At 49.2% G+C, this 21,823-nt stretch overlaps 1 protein-coding gene across 2 annotated transcripts; it reads right to left on the reverse strand.

The window, feature by feature from the left end:
• Nucleotides 1–998: 998 nt before the first annotated feature.
• On the reverse strand, nucleotides 999–21,816 carry TTC1 (tetratricopeptide repeat domain 1). Of its 2 annotated transcripts, none has more exons than XM_064388248.1 (8): nucleotides 21,760–21,816; nucleotides 20,728–21,051; nucleotides 12,124–12,184; nucleotides 10,961–11,073; nucleotides 10,728–10,764; nucleotides 8,861–9,009; nucleotides 6,918–6,972; nucleotides 999–1,567 (listed from the first exon to the last, which is right to left on the reverse strand). In XM_064388248.1, the coding sequence occupies exons 2-8, from the start codon at nucleotides 21,043–21,045 to the stop codon at nucleotides 1,434–1,436; spliced, it is 867 nt and encodes a 288-aa protein (XP_064244318.1). In that variant the 5' UTR covers nucleotides 21,046–21,051; nucleotides 21,760–21,816; the 3' UTR covers nucleotides 999–1,433. The 2 variants fall into 2 exon arrangements, with proteins under 2 accessions (XP_064244318.1, XP_064244319.1); XM_064388249.1 differs by having other exon boundaries at nucleotides 20,728–21,054; nucleotides 21,760–21,791.
• Between the last annotated feature and the right edge of the window lie 7 nt (nucleotides 21,817–21,823).

Raw genomic sequence — 21,823 nt, forward strand, 5'->3', positions numbered from 1 at the left:
GGTGAGTGGAAGCAGGCCCAGCTGGTGCTGCTGGGGCCTGCCCTGAACCCAGCCCAGCCCTGCCCAGGGCAGCACCTTTGCTCTGCACTGCTCCAGGCTTCAGGGAAGATTATTAACATTTCCACTAATCCCAAGCCACCGAGCCTTCCCTGCAGAGCTCAGCTCAGGCAGCAGAGGTTTCACAGCTGATCTAAGCCCAGGCCCAGCTCTAAATTAAAACTAAACTAAAAATGCAGTAGGAGAGAGTTTAACAATCAAAACAACTCTGCACAGCTGCAGAGACAAAAATGACATTAAAGCACCAAACCTGCTGTGCCTGGGAAGGCTGGAGCTCCTGAATTTCAGACACAGAGACTTCCTGAAATGATTTGGAGATGACACCCAATAGCCAAGGCAGGCACTGCTAATTATTTAATTAAAGCATGTACTGAATGAAATCTGCATGGAGACAACTGCAGAATCTGCCTCCAATGTAAGCACTCCAGCTCTGACAAACCCCAGGAAAGCAGGAATTACAAAAGGCACCTTCTCCAAAACCTGAGTGAACCACAACAGAACATACAAATATATATACATATATTTATATTTATGTCACGGCCTGGTTTGGGCTGGAAGGGACCTCAGAGGTCACCTCATTCTAGAAACATTTCCAAGTCCTCAAGGTCCAGTTACTGTGGAGACCTTCTGCAATCAGCTCCTGTGCATCCCTGCAACATGAATGGATCTGGGACAAGCACATTTCATTTGGAGGCACCTTCACAAGGTGTGCAGATGGAGAAGGAGGCACAAAATGTCTTTGCTGCCTTCAGAAAAATTAATACCCAGTAAACAAACTGCTGGAGGGGTGGCATGAACTTAAATGACAGCACTGCTGCAAGCAGGGCCCAAAACCCCACAGCTTCCTCTGAATGTCCTGCCAGGTGTCATTTGTGGGACCTTCAACACAAACCCCCCTTGGGGAGGGCTCAGCCCAGGCAAGAACCTCACAAGCCCAGCAGCAGAAGTACCAAGCCTTTATTAGAAGATCCACGATTGCAGGGCAGGGCTGAGTGCAGGGGTGCCAGTCCCACCCAGCTGAGGTGGGCAGTGCTGCTGCTGGATCCCCCCACTCCCAGGACACCACCAGCCTCTGTCCCAGCCTTTGGGGTCCCCTGAGCTGCTGCTGCCAGCACTGAGTGGCTCAAACCAAGGAACTGCCCCTTGGAAAAGCCAAACACCACGAGGGAAGGGGAAAAATAAATAAATAAAAAATAATAAATCACACACTGGACACAGTTATCACTATGAGAAGTTGAATGAGTTGCTTTACATCCACATTGCAAATAATTTCACAAGCTGGGAAATGAGTTTGCTGAGTCTCCTCTTGCCCTGGGGTGGAGGGTGTTGTTTGCTGGATCCTGGCACGGGCTGAGCAGAGCCACACTGAACCCATGTTATCTGTTGTTGTTGGGGTTTTGAACAAAGTTGATGGAGTAGGAGCCAGTAGATGAATCCTGTTTGATCTGGAAGTTCTCTGTTGACAGGCCAAAGGGGCGCAGCACCAAATTGCCCAGATCCTTCAGTTTGCCTGCAGTGACATTCCAAGAGAACACAGTGAGAGCTGAGCAGAGGAAAATCCCATGGGATTACACCCAGCTGCAGCCCAGCCCTGCTGATTTATCCGGCTCAGGTAAATGCTGAGGAAATCTCTGCATTTTGTTGATATTTAGGCTCTTAGCAGGAATTAAATAATCACTGTTAAATATCCACAGAGTATGAGAGTTAATAAAGTCAGTATATGGAGCACACGTGATTCCTGACTCTGGAAAATGGATCTTGCTACAGCTGTAAGAGGGGAAGGACAACAAAAGGACATCCTTTTAAAAATCCTAAATAGAAATTACAGATTAGATAAAGTGAAACAGGAAGCAGAGGTAACAACTTCACTGCTGGCTGCACACAAACCCCTGGCATGACAACACAAAGGAAGAAGATGGCCAGTTTTCAAAGAAAAACATTCTTTTCCTCCTGGTTTCAATGCAGAACTGTAGATTTCCCAAAGGAAAGCAGAAGTTTGGACAAGTTGAAGCCTTCTCAAGGTTTGCCTCCCCAGGCAAGCCCCATCTTTCCAAAAGCTCCCACCTGCACTGATCCTCAGGGAATGGGTTTTGTTTTGCTGGGAGCTGAGCGTGACAACAGAAATTGCTGCCATGGAAAATCCACTGAGCAGCTGCAGCAGCCAAGGGCCTGGAACCACACCTGGGAATGCCACAGCTATTCCTGCCTGGAGGGGCTTGGAGTCCTGAGACCCCCTGGCACTGTGCTCGCCTCACCTGGGCCTCTGGGGCAAGGACACTGGAGCAGGGGAATCCTGGAATGGTTTGGGCTGGAAGGGACCTTAAAAATCACCTATTCCACCCCTGCCATGGCAGGGACACCTCCCACTGCCCCAGGCTGCTCCAGCCCTGTCCAGCCTGGCCCTGGGCACTGCCAGGGATCCAGGGGCAGCCCCAGCTGCTCTGGGCACCTGTGCCAGGGCTGCCCACCCTCACAGGGAAGGATTTCTTCCCAGTATCTGGAAAAAGACAGCCTTACCCCACCAAAGCAAATGGGTGGGGAGACACAAGTTTCCTTCAACATGATTTTTTTAATGGGAATTCACAGATGAGGTGGTTCAGGGATGTGGCCAAAGCCAGTCCAGCAGCAGCTCAGGTAGCATTCACCTCTTTGTACATTTTTTTTAAGGTACACCTGTTGAAGATAAATTAACTATGACATTCATCCCTTTATGCAGCACCCTGAAAGCATTTTGGCTATAAAAGCATTTTGGTAGCATCTGAGTGACATGAAGAGGTTTTTTTGTACTTCTGGACAAACATTTGGCCAGGGCTGAGCTTTAGGTCAGGGCTGAGCAGTGTCTCAGTGAGAATGCTGCAGAATCTGGCATGGCTGGAGCCCCCCAGCCCTGCAGCTGGGCAGGAGAGCAGAGCTTGCCTGGCAGGACACTGGAGAGGTTTTTTCCAATTGCAGGGAGCTGGATGCTCATTTCCAAACCCATAAACACCCCCTGACTGCCTCAGGACCCACCCTGCAGCTGGAGCAGCTCCCCAGCACAGCAGGGATTTGGGCTTTATGATCATTCCAGCAGCACATCCCAGCTCACCTTCCTGCTCTGTGCCTCCCCAGGCAGGCTGTGGGGCAGCCACACTGAATTAATTGTTAATGAGGCAGGAGAAAGCCTTGGCTTTTCCGGGCACTCCAGCCTGGAGCTGCTGCTGCTGTCCTGGCACACACAGAGCCAGCATTGTAGGGGAGCTCTGTCTCCTCCTCCCACAGCTCCTTTCAGCCCTAAATTAAGGGCTGTAGTGAAGTGCAACCCCCTGGCAAAGAAAAGCTCCCTCACAGCCTGTGCTGGGAGGAAGGAAAAGGCACCACGTGGAGCTGGGGCTCAGCTGCAGAGGCTGCCCAGCCTCCACCACTCCCTGTCCCCAGGCAGGGTCACCCTCTCCTCCCTCTGCCCTTATTCTCACACATTTTGCTCTTTTTCTTTCAAACACACTCTGTTTGTGTTCCACCTGCAACTCCAGCGCATTCAGGTTTTTCACCAAAGCAAATATTCAGAGGTTAACAAGAAAACAGAACTGTAAAAATCAATTTAGGGCTCAGAAGTCTGTGATTCATTACTCACCTAAACTGCAATTCAACACCCTATTGAAAGAGGCAGATGCAGGAAAAGATTACTCACAATTTACATTAAGATGTAACAGCCAAAATTAATTGCTATTCAGTCTTTCTGGCAATAATTCTGGCTTAGTTGCTAGTGCTAATGTGGGGTTTGGAAGTTGAAAAGCTCCATCTTGCTTGTGTAAAGAATTCTTTTGGAGAAAAGACAAATTTCCTGATGAGGTCTCTTCTCTGTGTAACTTCTTGTATTACCAACATTTTTAAGCAATTAAAAGAGCAAGGGCAAATCCTTCTCCCTTCCCTAAATGGTAAATGAGGACTGAACTGGAACTGTAATTTGGTTCTGATTTAACTACTTAAAATCACCTTGGGCAGGGTTGGGGTTTAGCAGCTCAGCTGCAAACACAACATAACTGTCAATAGAAAAAAAACAAACCAAACAAACCCCAGAATTCTTTAGGCACAAAGCCTGATAAATGCCTTTGCTGATCTCAGGTAGCTGGAAAAATCTCCTTTGGGCAGGAAGGCCCAGGTGAGGAGCCCTGGCCCCCAAACTGCTAAAACCATTCCAAAGCTCCCCTCTCCTCACACCCTCTCCCCAGTGGTCCCAGATATCACAATCATTAGAAAAGTCTCAAAACAAGATTGCAAATTGTTGGCTTTAAGGAGAGAAACAAAAACCCTCCAGAAAATGGTCACTGTTCACATCCTCAGTCACTGTTCACATCCTCAGTCACTGTTCACACCCTCAGTCACTGGGGCAGAGGATGCTCAGGGAGTACAGAGGGAAAAGCCACTTGGATTCCAAACCTCCTGCCCCAAGTCAGCTCTGTGATGTGAGCTCAGGGCTCCCTTCATCCTGAGCAAACTTCAGTGGCAGAGGAGATGATCAGAGTGGCAAGAACTGAAACTGAAATGGCAGCCTCACAAAAGGGAGATCCCTGGGGACACAGCACCAGTGGGCTTGGCCTGGCCACAAAGCAGGATGCTTCTGGTGACATCAGCCTCTGCAGTCACAGGGGCCACAAGGCAAATCCAGCCAGGAATGTGTGCTCTGGGTTACTCACACAGCAGCCCTGCACAGGGCTTCAGCCTCTGACAGAAATGAGCTGCAGCCCTGGGAAACAGGAAGCACACTTGGGAAGGAGGAGGATGCACTCATTTGTCTGCCTTTGTTTGTACACAGCTCCAGTTTCAGGACACTGGGAGATGGTTGGGCAACCCAGGCCTTGCTTGAGTTGGAAGAATAAAAGCTCAGCAGAACCAGGAGAGGCCAAGTCACTGACTGAGGATCAGCTCCAAAGGAGCCAGAGCACAAACTGGGCACTGCTCCTAATTTCAGTGTAGAGTCAGTGCTCTGCTGCAGGCCTGCCCTGAAACTATCAGGATGCTTCACTTGCTGTGCTGGAGCCCAAAAGTCTGGAATACAGCCCAGGCACCTGAGCTGCCCCCTGGGAAGGCAGGAATGTGCCCCTGGCACTGCCCAAGCCCAGTCACCCAGCCCCAGCCCCAGTGCCACGAGCCAGGTCCATCCTGGCAGTGGGAAATGCCATCAGAAAGGTGGGAAAGTGGGCACAGCTTCCAACAAATCCACTGTACACCAAAACAACCCAAAGAAATCTCAGAACCACCACATTCCATCGAGTTTCTCTTCTCCCACTCCTTCCAGAACTCCCACCCAAGCCCCCTCCAGGGCTTTCCTGACCTCAGAGCTGCAGCACTTTGCAAACCTTGCAAGGTTTCCCTCCTCCATGGCATCACCAGTGCCTCCCCTAACAACAGCACCCAGGGAACCTTGGAGCACTCAGGAGAAGGAGCTGCCCACATTCCTGACTTCATTTCAGGAGAATGTTTTGTAGAAACCCCTCAGAGTGTGTGACAGCACCACTGCCACCATCACTGTCACTTAACCAGAGCTGGGACAGCCCTGCCACACACGAGGCTGGGATGAACCCAGGTGCTGTGTTGTCCTGCCCTGCTCTCAGTCTGGCTCTCCAGCTGTTTGAACTCCTTGTGTGACATCACTGAGAAGGGATTTCTCTCTCCAGAATCCCAACAGAAACAGTCTGAAGTGGTTCCAAAAGCCCAGCTCAGTTTTGAAATCTCAGCTGCCACTTTTAAAGTATTACCACTGTTAAAAGAGATCCCACCTAGTCTGACACCCAGGAAAAAAGCAGCAGTGCAGGGGCTGGATTTACTGTTCCAGTCAAATCCCTTGTGATTAGTGAGGCCCTTTGGAGTTCAGCAAAGATCAGGAATTATTTTCATATTACTTTGTGCTGAAACCCATCCCATGTCCTACCAGTGGGCCTGATCCTTCCGGAGATTTTCTGCATTTGTCATTTATTTATAGCCCCATCACCCTTAACCTGCTTTATTTGGGGCTTGTTCTCAGCACAATGGGGGAAGCAGACTCTGATCCTGCAAAGCTCTGCAAAGCCTCACTGACACTCGCTAGGTCAGAGCAGAACAAAGCCAGAGCAAATCAGAGGCTGCAGAAAAGAAATTACAGAAAAACATCAGCATAAGCTGAAACAGTCTCTTCTTCCCAAACATCCCAAGATCAGTGTGGAAGACAGGCTGAGTTTGTTTAACCTGATTTTCTGCAGAGCAGCCAACCACTGCCTTAGGAATGGCAATTCCACTCCTGGTGCTAACCCTGGCTAGGTCCAACTCAGCCTCCAACCAAAGAGCAATGAGATGCTGAATAAATCAAGGCAGTGAAATGCTGAATAAATCAAGGCAAACACGAACACTTGGAGGTCTCTGGGCTGGAAGTGCTACAGAAAGAATCACATTTATTTCTTCAGCCCCCAGATCAAACATGCCCAGTTATTCCAGCTGGGGGAGTTCCTTTAGGCACAGGTTTAGTGAAAGCCCTGGCTTATCCCTTTCATGGGAATGTTTGCTTTGAGGGTTTATTTGCAGGGAGAAAGGGCTGAGCAGTTGGGCTGTGTCAGATCATCTTCCCCAGCTCTTACATACACCAATATGAAATTGTTTCAGAGGGTTTTGAGTTTTCTTTCTTTAAATGGAACTCATGGTCTTTTCTGCATGGGAGAATTCCTTGTCTCCAATTTACTGAAGGCGAAACCAAGCAATTGAGAACTACAAAGAAATCAGGAGCTTAGTTTAACATTGAACAAATATTTCCTTTCAGATTTACCTCCTTTAAATTTTATACAAGAGATTCTATTCATGCATTTTTTTTCTAGTAGATTGTGAAGGTTTTTATGGAAGTACATACTACTCACCCAACATTTCTTTCTTTAATTTTTCATTCCTCTCCTCGATTTGCTGTGGTAATCTCTGTGGAGAGAGAGAAAATCTGGAGTCAGATCCCTTCTTTCACTAATGCTCCCATTTTGGACATGAGCAGTGACAGACACAAATCCTGGTGTGCAGTTCCAACTCTGAGCACTGCTAAAGCAGAGCCCAGCACCTCCCAGTCCAGGAATGCCCTTGTGGACACCCATTTTTAGCTGGTGTCTGTGACACTTATCCCAAAGTACAGCTGCTTCTGGCCAATCTCTTCATCTGCCCTAAAATCCCTCAAAAACTGTGTGGGGGCTGAAATTCTCCCAAAGTTACACACCTGTGAAACCCCAACCTAACCACTGCTTCCGTATAATGAAACTTTCTGGGAAAGCAGCAATAGGGGTGATTTGAGCACAATTTGATAATTCCAAACTGTTTAGTCTGGCATTGAAAAAGTCAAAAATAACTGAGGATTGAAATGAAACCCCAGCTCTGACTCCTGAAATACAAACAGTGCTCAAGTATTGGAGCAGGTACCACATCAGGAATCAAAGAACTGTTGTGCATTTCATATTTTAATCTGTCACTTAACAGGGTCATGACATTCCCTAGAGCAGGGTGAGATCATTCCTGTGGGCAGGGAGGAGGAAGATTTGCCTAACTGTGAATGAAGCCCATTTGCAGATTTTCTTGAGGCATCGTTTTCATTGCCAGTGAGGGGAAAAAGATCCTGAGATATTCCTGCAAGGCAGAGACACTTTCAACTGACAGCAGAGCAAAGCTTCTCAGCCTCCTCCAGGTCAGAGATGTAACCAGGAATGTGGAGTCCACAGCTGAAGCTTGGGGGCTTTCATTATGAAATGCAGAGATTTATGATGAATATTTGAAAAGTGTAAAATTATGGCTGTCAGGATTTCCTTAACAGGTTTTCAAGAAGGGAGTTTTATGCTTTAGTCTCAATAGTTTGCTTCTCCCCTCAAATCTGCCAGCTGAAGGCAGAACAGACCAAATGCCAGGGCAGGGGAATTTGAGGGCATTTTGCCCAAAGGGTTTTGCAGCCAAAGGCTCAGCCTGGCCAAGGGAGCTCAGGGAGCAGGAGGGTGTGAACCCCACCCTCTGCAAGCCCAGGCACAGAAATCAGGAATGAACACTGGGCATTCTGAGCTGGGCCTGAGGGAGCAGCACTGTGGGGGCTCTGCTGTGGGACCAGCAGGGCACAGCCACTGGGAGAAAATCCTGCCTTTGCAGGGCTCCAGGGACAGCCTGGGGTTCCAAGCAGCCTGAACAGAACCAGCCACCCCCGAGGCTCTGACTCAGACTCCTGGATCATCCTCAGTGGGAAGAGACCACCAGGATCATCCAGCCCAGCTCCTGGCCCTGCACAAGCCCAGCCTGGGCATCCCTGGAGCAGGGTCCAAGCCCTCCTGGAGCTCTGGGCTGTGCCCATTCCCTGGGGAGCTGTTCCTGGCCCAGGGGAAGCCCCAGGCCAGCTCCAGAGGCAGCAGGTCCTTTGTGGGAGCTCAGCTGTTTTATGGGGTCACCCCTCCCCACCAACAGCACTCACACAGTTAAGCAGAGTATTTTCTGCCATCAGTGCAACTGATCCAGTCCCCCAGGAAATCATTCCAGGCAAGGTTTCTTGCCTAATATGCCATAAAAGCTGTTCCTAATCTGTCACTTACAACACCACAGTGTGGGGAAAAGGGGGGCACAATCACTGCTAATGATTTATTTTCCCAAATGGAGACTTAATTAAGCCTTTCAAGAAGATTTTTGTAACAACATATTCAGAGTGGGTTGAGAGACAAATTTGCAGGTGATGCACGTGAGGTTTTTTTTCCTTCTGAGGCAGAATCCATTGCAGGTTCACTGGTGTGAAGCTGAACTAAAATAATGATAAATAAGTTAGGCCAAAGTTCACTGAAATACTTAAGCTTACCATGCAAGCTTCTCTGGCTTGGTGAACTGAGGGGTCTTTTTCTAGGACTGCCTTATAATCTTCCAGAGCTTCATCTAATTTTTCTGTTTTTTCATAGAGTTCTGCTCTCCTCAGCAAAGCTCTGACATAGTGAGGGTCTAATTCCACAGCTGCAAAACAAAAGCAAAGCCCAGGATTGTACTTGAAACATTTCTCCAGCCCTCAAATGAATTCTGAAGTGTGTATTGCATTTGTAAGTTGTCCTTAGAATGTAACTGAGGATCAAGCTTAAAGCTAAGCTGGAATTCAGAAGCAGCTGCCTGGGACAGTCTCATGATCATATTTCATTTAATGTCCACAACCTCTCACAGATGGAAGTGATTTATGATCACAAAGCTTTAAATGTGCAATCCTATCCATGCAGGGATTCTAAGTGATGCTACAGAAACTTGAAGGACCTGCAAGATATTTCAGTTTTTGTGTGTTTAGCAAGTGGCTATTATTAGATTGCAGCTAAAGTTAAACATCCCTCCAGACACACACAGCAGGGAAAATCAGCCTTGCCATGCTTATCTCAGTTCAAGTGGAGACAAACTCCAGGAGAATTTCTGGAGCTCTTCTGAATTTAATATCAAACAGTTCAGCTTGTGTTGGGAATGCACAAGCAGTGATTTCAGCCCTGTGAGCTGGCAGAGGGGCATCCTGACTGAATCCCAGCTCTTCCTCCCCTCCTTCCCTTGGCAGCCAGGGCCCTTGGCAGTGGCAGCTCAGACTGAATGCTAAACTCAGCAGTCACCTCCACATGGTAATTCCTCAAGAATTCCTTCATCCATTTTTCATCACAGAAACTGGGAATGTGAAGGATTTCACCACAGAAACAGGGAATGTGAAAGATTTCACCTCAGAAAGAGGATTTTTCATCACAGAAAGAAGTCTGTCCGTTTTATAATTCCCAGCTCATTAAAATGGTTCTGGGGACAATTAAATCTCAGCTTATCCAGGTAAATATTCCAGTTTATCTTCTGGCAAGGACAAAGGCAGTGGCACAGGCAGCAAGCTGCAGGTGACAGAATTGCTCTGCTGTGCTGCTGTCCCTGGGGAGTGTCAGGCCCTGGCAGCTGAAGTCTCCCTGCTCAAAGCACACTGATTCCCTCCGAGCCACTGCAAAATTCAAGGTGTTTTTCAGAAAGCAGCAGCTCCAAAACCAGGCAAAGCCCCAGTGAGAGAGGCCAGGGAGGGTTTGGTACCTCCAGGAGCCCTTTCAGCAAGCACAGCTCCCATCTCTGTGCAGGCAGTGCTGGCACACAGCCACTGGATTAGTTCTCTGATTGGTAATTTGGATTTTTTCCCCAGCTGTCACAGGGAGTTTAACAAACACTCGAGGGTGGGTGAGTGGGTGGAAGCAATAAAGCAAAGCACAGCTGAACTGATTCCACCAGAAGGTGCAGAGACAGAACTGTGCAGGGCAGGAACAGGGGAACATAAGCCCTGGTGACAAAGCAAAAGCTGTGCAGGAAAGGGACTTGATAATGCTGTTAACTCTATAAAGCCTCAGAGTTCTTTGGAAGCTGGGATTAAACCAGGATTTGGGCAGGTGGAAGTGGGTTTGAAATCACAGGTGTGGGAAACAGTCTCCACAGAAAACCCTTTCCTATTACAAACAAGTACAAACTGCAGCCTTATGGTACAGGAGAATAGAAAGTAAATCACTGCAGACAGGAAAGGCTTGACAGACATTTTACAAAATAAGTAATACAAATCAGGTGTTTTCTGTTCAGCTCTTTAAAGCCCCTTATGCCCAGAATTACAGCTCTGCAGTAAAGGCACTAAATGACACAACTGATGTATAAAAATCTGGCACAAGAGCAGCACAGAGAGGAAAAAGTACCTTTGGTGCAGTCAGTGAGGGCAGCCTCTGTCTTGTCCTAGAACACAAAACACTTCTGTTACATTGAAGGCACATTTCTTCATGTCCCCAGCCCTGGAGGTGGCACTCTGGGCTGGGGACAAGGTGGGGATGGGGACAGCCTGGTCCTGGAGGGCTCTGCTCACTTCACAATTGCATTTGTGCAATTTGTGGCAGCCTCAGTCAGTGTGACACAGAATGAAAGCAGCACTGACCTGTTTCATTTTTGCAGCAGCTCTGTTTGAGAACAGAACAGCCCTGTCCTTCTGGAAGCAGGCTGGGCAGATCTGCAGAGCCTTGGTGTAGGATTCTTCTGCCTCTCCATAATCTGCAGAGCAACAAAACCCAAACCAAACCATTCATTTCCACCCACTGAACCCCATGGCTGAGGCTCCTTTGGGAACAGTTCTCAATATCTGCTCTCAAAGAACATTACTGAGTTCATAAAACAATTGATTCTTTTAGGATTTACTTAATTTTGCTAATAAAAGTAGGAATGCACTCCTGAGCTGAATGGAACAAGTGCAGCAGGAGTGGATGTAAATCAACCCTGACATTGTTTCCTCTTGGGCAGGGGTGGGATCCCTTTGGGAGAAGTGCTGGAGGCTGTCACTGCACTGCCAGAGCAGCTGCAGGCAGCTTCCATGGCCACATCAACTTCACCTTGAAAGATCCAGGAGAGGCCAGGGGTGAGACTCCAGCAACTCTCCAGGCCTGAGGCTCTCCTGGGCTCAGCACTTCCCTCCTGCCCTCTCTGGTGCCTTCCAGAGCTGGGGATCATCCCCAGGCCTGCTCCCTTAGACTCCACGAGGCATCCCCAGCCTGTGCTGCTCCTCAGGGCACACAGATCCCTGCCTGTGTCCTGCTGACTGAGGGAAGCAGGAGCCTGCAATCCTTGCTTTCTCTGGGAATCCTCCACCCACAGCAGGTTCAATCAAAGGCAGGTTCAAAACCACTTCCCCCCTTCAGTTTGTTCACTAAAATAAATTTATAAAGGCTACAAAACAGCTACAGAGCCCCAGATCTTGCACCAATTCTAAGCACAACCATCAGCCCAGCTCAGAGCCCCAAGGAAGCCTTTTTTGATCAGTAAAAGAAAGCCTGGCTCTTGGAAGGCAGTCCAAAATCCATGGTTTTGTATGTACACACTCAGCTTTCGTGGGAATCCTGCTTTAGTATCCAAACCCTTGGATTTAAACAACTCTAAAGGAGGTCTGATAGCTCTGTCTCTCCCTGGATGAAAAATGCAAGAGGTGAGAAAATTCCACAAGAAGTGTGTGAGGTCTTCCTCAGAGCTTCCTGCAGCACCACCACGATGGCTCAGTGCTAACGTGGGGTTCTCTGCCATGCACGGGGTGCTCTGAGATGTCCAACCCACCTCCTTTCTTGAAGTGCTCATTTCCCTTCTCCTTCAGCCCCGTGCTCTCCTTTCTTCTTTTCTGCAAAAGGAAAGACAATGTCTCAGAGTATTTCACTGAAATGAGCAACTAGGTCAGCTGCAGCTCCAAATAAAGTACTGAAGGGAAGCAGAATAAAACAGAACCTGAAGAGTTTTAACTCTGCCAAGATCTGCTTGTAGACCCTGTGACATGAAATGCTTTCTAGACCCATGAAACACTGGAGTGTAACAGCAAGGCAATTAAAAAGCTCCACTCCACAGCCACCAGGATGCAGGGAGAGCATCCATGGAGAATTCCATGCTTTAACCCCACACATCAGCTTTTACTGGCTGTTTGCTTCTCCTTTCCAACTCCATTTAATTCACTCACTGCAGGTCAACTGTGCAGAATGTATTTTAAATGTAAAGTCTCACAAGTTTTGCTTGAAATAATTCCACCTCAGCAATTCTGGTTATTTTCAGAGATGCACAAGGAGAAGGTCCAGGCTGAGAAAGATTCCTGCCCTGGAAGATTTCTTAGGGGGAGCAAGTGAACCCCCAGAAGCAGGTTCTTTGTGCAGTGAGAGGTGCACGTGTGAGCAGAGCTGTGTTCTCAACCATGAACATGCTGGCACAAGGGGAGGCCAGGCTCAGGCGGTGACACAGAAAACTCAGGATGTCCCCAGGCCAGCCCTGCCACCCCCTGCCACTGCAGACACTCCTGAAACAAAGCAGGCAAGGGCAGGAACACCACAGAGCTCAGGAGGGCTACAAAACCATCCTTGGAGCACTGGATTTTCTCCCAGCACACAAAGGACTTCAGTGGAGGTGTCTGGAAATGACAGATCACTGAGCAATTAAAAAGCCAACAGTAGGAAAAGGAGCAGTTTCCTTTCCTGCAGATTGTGTGAATCAAGGATTAATGCAATTATCAATATCACACAGAACATCTCCTTGGAAACAGCTAAATATAGTACAGAGTGTGGAGCACTGCAGCAGCTCCAGCTCTGCCAAGGAGCTGACAAACAGCTCAAAATCCCAGCTTCTCCCTCCTGCTTCTGGGGCTTTGGGGATTCATTCCCCTGACCACTGGCACACCTCGGGAACAGACCAGCCTCAGGGGAGGGACACTGAGTCAGGGCATGAAATTCCACAGCAGAGTCTCTTCTGACCCCTTTGATACATGCCCAGACCATCACATTTGTTCCTATTGCTGATTAATTAGCTTTTCCAATAGCCATCAGTGCTCACATTTTAAAGAAGCCCCACAAAACACAGGGCACACAAACTCTTGTGTTCAGGCAGTGCCTTTGCTCAGGGAGGGCTGACAAACCCCCAGGCCCTTCCACAGCACCCCAAGGGACACACCTGGTGCTTTACAACATGACCATACAGATTCCACACCTCAGGCTGCATGAAAACCCCAAAGCTCTGTAATGCAGAACTCTGCTGCTCAGCACAGGGAGGGTGGAACTGCCACACCTCCAATTTCCAGGGAGCAGACACACATTCCTGCCTGGACCTCACAAAAAGGCTGACAATAAATATTTTAAATACTGTGCAGTGCACAAAGGCTGACAGTGATCCCAGCCTCTGGTGGCACTGAACAAAGCAGCCCCATCTCAGCACAGGGCAGGCCTGGGATGAGGATCCTGCTGGAAAGATCTCCACGATGCCCTCGGAGAGGGGAAGGGCTGCCTGAAACACAAACCCCACTGACTTCATTGCTCATGACCTATTTAGAAGTGGCCTTTCAGTGCCACGAGCACTCTCTGCTGCACAGGGTTCACTTACAGCTCCACGAGAATGAAAGGATTTTCATTATCAACACAACTACAGCATGCTCACAGCAGTCCTGAGGCAGAAACCCTGGGATCAAAGGATGCTGGATGAAAAGTTTCACCTGTATTATCAATATTTTGTTTCATTTTATCCAAATAATTTTAAAATATTACATGTTTACCCTAATTATACATAAAATGCTAATATAAAAAGTGATTTGCAGCAAGAAAGCTTCAGAAGAACAAGCTTTATATTAAAAAAGGGCTAAAAGGAAAAACAACAAAGCAACAAAGCAGCACTTTTAAGAGCTCTGTGTATGATTTTGTAATTTATTCTGCTCCCTGCAAAGCAGCCATGGTTCAAAGCTTGCATTTCTGTGAGAGCCTGACCAACATTTTCAACATATCCCTGGTTTATGGCTTTCACTTCCAAACTGAGTGGCCAAAGTATTTTTAAAAGGTGATTTCTCTTTCTGTAGGGAACCTCCTGCACATGGATGGATTTGCATTTCAGGTATCAGTGACCAAGAAGCAACATCTCAAAGCCAATTCCTCTGGCTTTTCCACCAAATGTGGAGCATGAAAAATGGATGAGCCCCTCACATGCCAAAGGCACTGCCCTGCAAAGCAGGCTGGGTGTGAGATAAATGCATTATTTATTCCTCCATCCAGTCAGACACTCCTGCAACAGAGATTCCTACAACTCCTAGGATTTCCATTTCAGCTGCACTGCTGCAGGGAGGCTGGGAAAACTTGTTCAGATCCAGGGGAAAGCCCAAAGCACTCCAGCATCCCCCCAGACACCCCAGGAGCTGCCCTCCCTCCCTCCCTGGCAGGGAATGAGGGCAGCCTGACTCCCAGATTCCCAGGAAAAGCCACCCTGGGCTGCTCCCACACAGCCCTGCAGGCACCCACAGCCCCCCAGGGCAGCATTTTCTGCTCTTCACTGGCAGCAAAATCTGAAGGTTTGGGTTTTTTGGTGAATTTTAGTAATGCAAACATGACAAAATGCATGGCAGGCACTGGTTGTGATGTGGTTTAAATATTTTTTGAAGTTCAGAAGAAATAACTGAATGTAACTGGTGATGATTCTCACAGGGTCTGATTAGAAATGTTTAAATTTGGTACTGAATTCCAATCCCAGACCCAGAAAAAGTCAGTTTTAACCCATTTAACCCAAACCTGCCTGGCAAAGCCAGGACTGCTGGACATGATCTCTAGTCATGACAAGGGACAGCCTGGCCTTGTGACAATAAAGTACAAACCTAAATCCCACAGAGCCCTGCACCTCGGCTGCTCTGCCAAAACACTCAGGTTTAACAAGAAAAACATTATATAAAATAGAATTTTCTAGAATTTATTTATAACTATACAATTATAAATAAATTTTATTTGGATATGAAATGTAATTTTTACAGTAATAACAGCATTTATCTGCTATCAGAGAAGACAGCACCCTACACATTCCCTGTTTCCTGGGGAAGTGAGCAATGCCACAGAAGTGCTGCAAGTGAAATCCTTGAGCAGCCAGTGGGAGCTGAAGGAACAGCCTCAGTTGTGACACTGCCCACAACATTTCCTCTGGCTCTTGCTGTGCTGGGACTGATCCTGGATTTCCCTTTGCTGGGAACTGTTCCTGGCTCCAGTTCTGGAGACATTCTGCTTCCAGTGAGCCTGCCCCTCAGCCCCTTGGAAGGTCACCAAAACCAGGGGCATCCGAACTCCTGCAGTTCAGAGGGGGCACAGAACTGGGATTTTAAGCAGATCAGGAATGCACTTTTCATGCCAGTCCCACTTCTCAGTCACTCAGCAGCAGCTGTCTGCCTCCCCCTGCAGTTCTGGGAAGCTACTGCTCCATCCTGCATCCCAGCCTTTGGATTTCAGTTTAGGGTTGGAGTCACCCCCAAATCCCCTTTTTAAATCTTGAAAACACCCAAAGCTGCACTTGGCAGGTTCCAGGGCAACGGCAGGGATGGGCCTGGCCTGTCCCTGCTCCCTGGGATTGCACACAAAAGAACTTTCCTCTTTCTACCACCAAAGCACCCAATCCCACGGAATTGGAAGCAGCACTGCCAGACCAGGGAAGGAGGTCACAGCCCTCCCTGACAGCTCCAGTTAAGCCCAGCCTAAGTGTGCCTCTTCCTGCCATTCCTCCCTGGTGCTCCAGAGGAGCAGCCTGGGGCAGGGCCAGGAGCTGCCCCCAAACCCATCAGCACGGGGGAAAGGCTGGATGTGACAGCAGCACTCTGAAAGGCACAGCTGAACACAGGACTCAGCAGCACTCAAAGGGACACCAAGGGACAATTTCCCCTCTTCCTATTAAACTGCCACTCAGCAAAAGAGTTTTGTTTGTTTAAAACTCAAAGAATTAGAAATCACACAGGGAGATTCTAATTCCAGTTTTTATTCAAATTCTTCTCACCAGCTCTTGCACTTAATGACTCCAGCAGATACAGATTTGCTGCTCACTGTTCTTCTCCAGGCTTTAACCCAGACCATGGAACAGGATGTTTTATTCTATACAGAAGCTTCCCCTTATGGAAACAATGGGATCAACCCAAAGGCACGGGGAGGAAAGGAAGGGTGAGGAGGGGGCAGCTTAAAGGAAATTCTTCACTAAGCCAATGTTCTCTAACATATCCTACAGCCTGCAGAAAACAGGGGGGTTATAAAAAGGAAATTTTACTCTTTAGCCCAGGAGGAATCTCAGGCATCACTGAAAAATCCTATTTCTTAAATTCAGATCTATCACATCCTTACAGAGCTGCTCACAAGACACTCCTCAAGAATCTCCTCTTGCTTGTCTTGCTGACCCATTTCCTGCTGTCAAACAGGAACTGTGATCCAGGCACATGGAGAGGCCAGAGAAGGAACTGCCCAGCAGGAATATTGGTATTTATTGAGTGTCTCACAGAACACAGGCCTCCATACCCAAAATTAGAGGCCAGGTGCTGAAGTCCTTGCCACAGGACAGGACAGCATCTGCCACAGGGAGGAGCTGAGGGACTGGGAGTGCTGCACTGGATCAGCTCCTCATTAAAGGGTGCCCTCAGACAGGGCTGGCCAGGCTGAACAATGACCCTGCAGCAGCTGCTGGCTGTCCTCAGATTAATTCTGCAGAGCACCCCATGTCAAAGCCATCACTGTCACTGACAAGCAGCCAGAAAAATCTGCTTGGAATGCATCAAAAGCAATTTGCTGCTCAGTGCCTCTGCTGAGGCAGCAGCAGCAGCCTTGGGAAACAACAACCAAACCCTGCAGAGGTGAATTGCAATCCTTGAAAAGCTCAGAGGTGCAACCCCGGGCAAGGAACCAGGCTCTGGCTTTGAGAACACTTCTTACAGGTTTGTGTCTTAATATCCCTGCAAGTTCTTGTTTTGCTTCTCTGTGCACAGAAGATTTCTTAGGGCATCCCTGCTGTCTCCCTGGAAGGAATCCTGCTGCTAAACCTTAGAAATCTCCCTGTATGGGGCTCTTGAAATGTAATGAGAGAAAACACACAATCCCTCCCTGGCTCCTTCCCTCTGAGCTCTGCAGCAGCCTCTGCACAGGTGAGTGTTTTACTCTGAGCTGGAATCTGCAACACCCAGAGCAGGCCCAGGACCTGCCTGTGCACCTCCAGCATAAATCAGAGGCTTTTCCTCCAGCCCAGCACTGAACTCCCTCCACAGAGCCCGTTTATTCCAGCTGCTGAGCACAGCAGTGGGTTTGCTAACAAAAACCCCAACCTGAGGAGGTGAAGCTCCAAAAGCTTGACTGGAGCAGGGCTCCCACCCAGCTCTCCTTGTGCCCTGAGCCCAGCTCATGGCTGGTGCTGCAGCACCAGTTCCTGGGGAGCTTTTGTGCTGTAGGCAAGCAGCCAAATCAAATCCATCTCCCCAGGTGCCAGCACCAGCTGCTGTTTGATGTCTGCTTCAACCAGGATCTAAAAACGCAGCTTGGTGTCGCTGTGAACCACCTCCCTCAGAGCTGCCCTGGCCCTGAGGTGTGCCAGCATGGGCTCACAAGGGCCCAGCAAGCACTGCTGGGAGGCTGCTCCCACCTCAGCAGCCAAAAACCACTGCTGACTATTTCTGTCTCCTTTGCTGCAGCTGCAATAAAAATAAATAAAAAATCACATTGCCCTTCCCAAAAAACCCCAACCTTTTGAGTCATTGGAAAGAGGTTAAAAGGTTTAAAAAAGTTCTGAGTAAATGAATGTACAGCACTGTTTTAAGACTGGGACTGCAGGACTTTTCCTTAAAAGCTGCAGCATTTAACAGAATCTTTTATAATCAGAATACACAGAATGTTTCACTTTGAAAAATAAATTCATGGCCATCAGCAGCAAGTACAAGGAGCAGAGGTGGAGCAGCAATTGAGGAGTGACCTGCCCAGGGGAGATCATGGCAGGGGCCACTCCAGTGCCTGTCACAACTGTCTGAGCTCCTGATTGTGCTCTGCATTCCGAGTTCTGCAGCTCTGCCTGTATCACACACCAGCAATATTTTACTAGAGAAAAAAACTACAACTGAAAATCTGCAAGATTCAGAAACCTCTCAGTGGAACATCAAACCTGCTGATGCAGTACTTGTGGTGCTGGTGAGACAGAACCCCTCAGGTTGGGCAGCTGAAATCACAAACCACCCTGAAGGGCAGAGTTGCTCAACACCACTGGAAATAACCCTGCAGGAAGATGAGAGCTGCAGCTGCCCCAGCCTTTCTCTGAGGAAACCTTCCCCGTTTGAAGCAGTTGTTGTTTTGCACTCCCACTGCCCCTTTCAGAGGAGTTCCACAAAGCTGAGTGCCAACATTCAGCATTCCCAATTATTTTGGTCATTTGACAGCAGGCAAAGATCCATGTGCAAAATGAGATGATTATCTAAAAATACACCCAAAGCAGGAACAGCAGGAAAATGAACACAGCCCATTGCCAGGCTTGCTGCTCTTTTCAGAGTTCAGCTCCAGAACAATTTCCCCCAGTTTTCAGCAGTTTCTCTCAAAGCCCTCCAGTGCCAGGCAGGTGCTGCAGCCCCAGGGTGACTCATGCTGGCAGTGCTCCTCACTGGACAGGAATAAACACCAGGAGGAAAAAGGGACTGCTCACTCTCACTGGAAAAACCCAAGGGCAAAGAAATGATTTTTGTGTGTGAGGTCAAGGAAGGATTTTTGCCCTCTGCTCAGCACCTGAGAGATGCATTTGGAGGATGCCCTGTTTGGGGCAAAAACCCCCAAATCAAACAAACTCCTTCCTACAACAGCAACCACAAGACCCTGACTTCCCAGGGGGACTCCAGGATGCTCTGCAATAAAGGAGATTCTAATTAAACACAGGACAAAAGCTTCCAGGCTAGTTAAACAGCAGCACAGGGAGCCAGAGGGGCTGTGCCAGAGATGCCCCTGGCTCTGGGCACAGGCTTGCACTAAAATGCCCCAAGGATGCAGCAGAACAGCTCCTGGCACTGCCACCCCCACTCTTCACGACTGAATGTCACCTGGCAGCACCACTCTGCCCATTCAGAGCCCAGACTGAGGCACACAGATCCAAAGGGATTCCCAGCAGACACCAGGAGTATTTCAGTCCCACTCCTCCTCCAAGGACACTCCACCCCATGTTGTTCTTCCCCAGTATTGCTTTTCACCTCAGGGAACTCCTATATTTACAAAGATTGGTTCTACAGATGAAAAACTGCATTTGTCTGTTCCCTGCTGCAGGATGAGCTTGTCCAGTGTAACAGCAGTGAAAGCAACAATCCCACACCTTTCATGTGCTTCTGTTTGACTGGAGCCCCAGTAATGCACAGGGGTCTATTCCAGCTGAACCCACAACCAACCTTCAGGAAAACCATCCTGAAATCAGCAGGGTTGGAGAGGCACCTTGCAGGCACCCAGGGAGGCACAGACAGTCACAGCAGCAGCAGGGAGAGTTCTGCTGCTGAAATTACAAATTCCTGAGTCACAGCCACCCCACCCTCTGCTCGGGGCACACAGAACCTGCCCTGGAATAAGGGCAGCAGGGAGAGCCACAAACATTTGTTACTAAAAGAGGGAATTTAGAACAATCCAGACACTCGAGGGCTTTAAAGGTGGCTCTGTGTCAGAGCCAGAGCACTCCAAACACCAACAGGGACTGCACAGAGATCACTGCACACAGATCATCCCACACAGATCACTGCACACCTGCACATAGATCATTTAATAGCTGTACACAGATCACTGCATACCTGCACTGACTGCAGAGATCACTGCACACAGATCACTGCACACCTGCACACAGATCATTTAATAGCTGTACACAGATCACTGCATACCTGCACTGACTGCAGAGATCACTGCACACAGATTATTTCATACCCAGATTATTTCATACCTGCACAAATATTATTTCATACATACATTATTTCATACCTGCACACAGATTATTTAATACCTGCACAGAGATCATCTCACACCTGCACACAGATCATTTCACACCAACACTGACTGCACAGAGATCACTGCACACAGATTATTTCACACCTGCACACAGACTATTTCATACACAGATTATTTCACACCTGCACACAGACTATTTCATACACAGATTATTTCACACCTGCACACAGACTATTTCATACACAGATTATTTCACACCTGCACACAGACTATTTCATACACAGATTATTTCGTACACAGATCATTTTACACCTGCACACAGATTATTTCATACACAGATTATTTCATACCTGCACACAAATTATTTCATACCCAGATCATTTTACACCTGCACACAGATTATTTCATACACAGATTATCTAATACCTGCACACAGATCATCCCACACCAGCACCGTGCTCTGCATTACCTGTTTCTCCTCCTCTGGCATATCTTTCTCTAGCTCTAGCAAGTATTCTTCCTCTAGCTCTGTCTGCTTCCTGGAGCTGCTGCCGTCACCCTGAACGTTCCCTTCATCACCCAGCACAGCTGCTTTGGCCTCAAAGGAGTCCTGGCAGTCATGGAAGCACTCCTCTGCGGGCTCCTGGCCTGGGGAGGGGGCACAGCCCCTGCCCAGGCTCTGGGGGTGCTGGGCATCTCTGGGGCCAGTCTCTGGAGCCTTCTGCTCCGACAGCTTCAGGCGGTGCAGCGACTCCTCAAGCGGGCTCGCAGCTTTGAATTCTTCCATGCTGGGCTGCTGGGAGGGGTTGTGGAGATGAGAAAGGAGTGACACTCAATTATCATCATTAACAGCCATCAGCAAACGAATCCCAGCTCCCGGGGGGTGAGGGGACCACAGGGGGCCCTGGGGCCACCCCTGCATTCCCACACCAGGGCACAGGGGGATGGGGAACACCCCGGGGGGAGACCCCAGCCCCTCTCTGGGCTCTGCCCGGGGCTGGCACTGCCCAGGGCAGGGAACTGCTGGGCTCAGCCCTGCCCAGGGCTCTGGGGCATCGCTGGGCCCGGGGCAGAGCCTGGCCCTGCTCTGCCCCCTCCCCTTGCATGTTTATACACATCTACACGTATTTAATGCTTTAACTGCTCTCAGCCACATTTACAAATCTTTACAGCGCTCTTGACATCCCGAAGGGAAACTGGGATCTCTGGGGGCGGGGGCAACTTCCCCGGATGCCATGTGCCGTGCAGAGAGCCGGGGCCGGGACACGGCGCCCGCCAGTGCGGGAACTGCCGAGCTCGGATCCGGCCCGGCCCCGCAGTCCCGGCCCCGCGCCCCGCACGGCTCGCCCAGCGCGGCCCCTCCAGCCCCACCACGGCCCCCGGGGCGCCGTGCGCGGCTGGCCCCGCGCTGCCCGGAGCGGCGGGGCCGGTGCAGATCGCGGCCATCGCCCCCGGCCCCGCCGGGCCCCGGGCCGGGCCGCAGCCCCGGGCCCGCACTCACCTGCGCCAGCCGCGCTTCCGGCTTCCGCCACGCCCCCGGCACGAGGGGGCCGCTTCCGGCCGCG

Source organism: Passer domesticus, chromosome 13 (assembly GCF_036417665.1).
Source record: "Passer domesticus isolate bPasDom1 chromosome 13, bPasDom1.hap1, whole genome shotgun sequence".
Taxonomy (NCBI): domain Eukaryota; kingdom Metazoa; phylum Chordata; class Aves; order Passeriformes; family Passeridae; genus Passer; species Passer domesticus.

What these genes read in the sequence shown, in the direction of transcription:
- TTC1 (XM_064388248.1), bottom strand. Translation starts at nt 21,045, where the DNA reads ATGGAAGAATTCAAAGCTGCGAGCCCGCTTGAGGAGTCGCTGCACCGC. An exon ending in TGCCAGAGGAGGAGAAACAG is followed by an intron (nt 12,185 to 20,727) that starts GTAATGCAGAGC and finishes TTCCTTTTGCAG; the next exon opens with AAAAGAAGAAAGGAGAGCAC. An exon ending in ATTAAAGAAAGAAATGTTGG is followed by an intron (nt 1,568 to 6,917) that starts GTGAGTAGTATG and finishes ATGTCACTGCAG; the next exon opens with GCAAACTGAAGGATCTGGGC.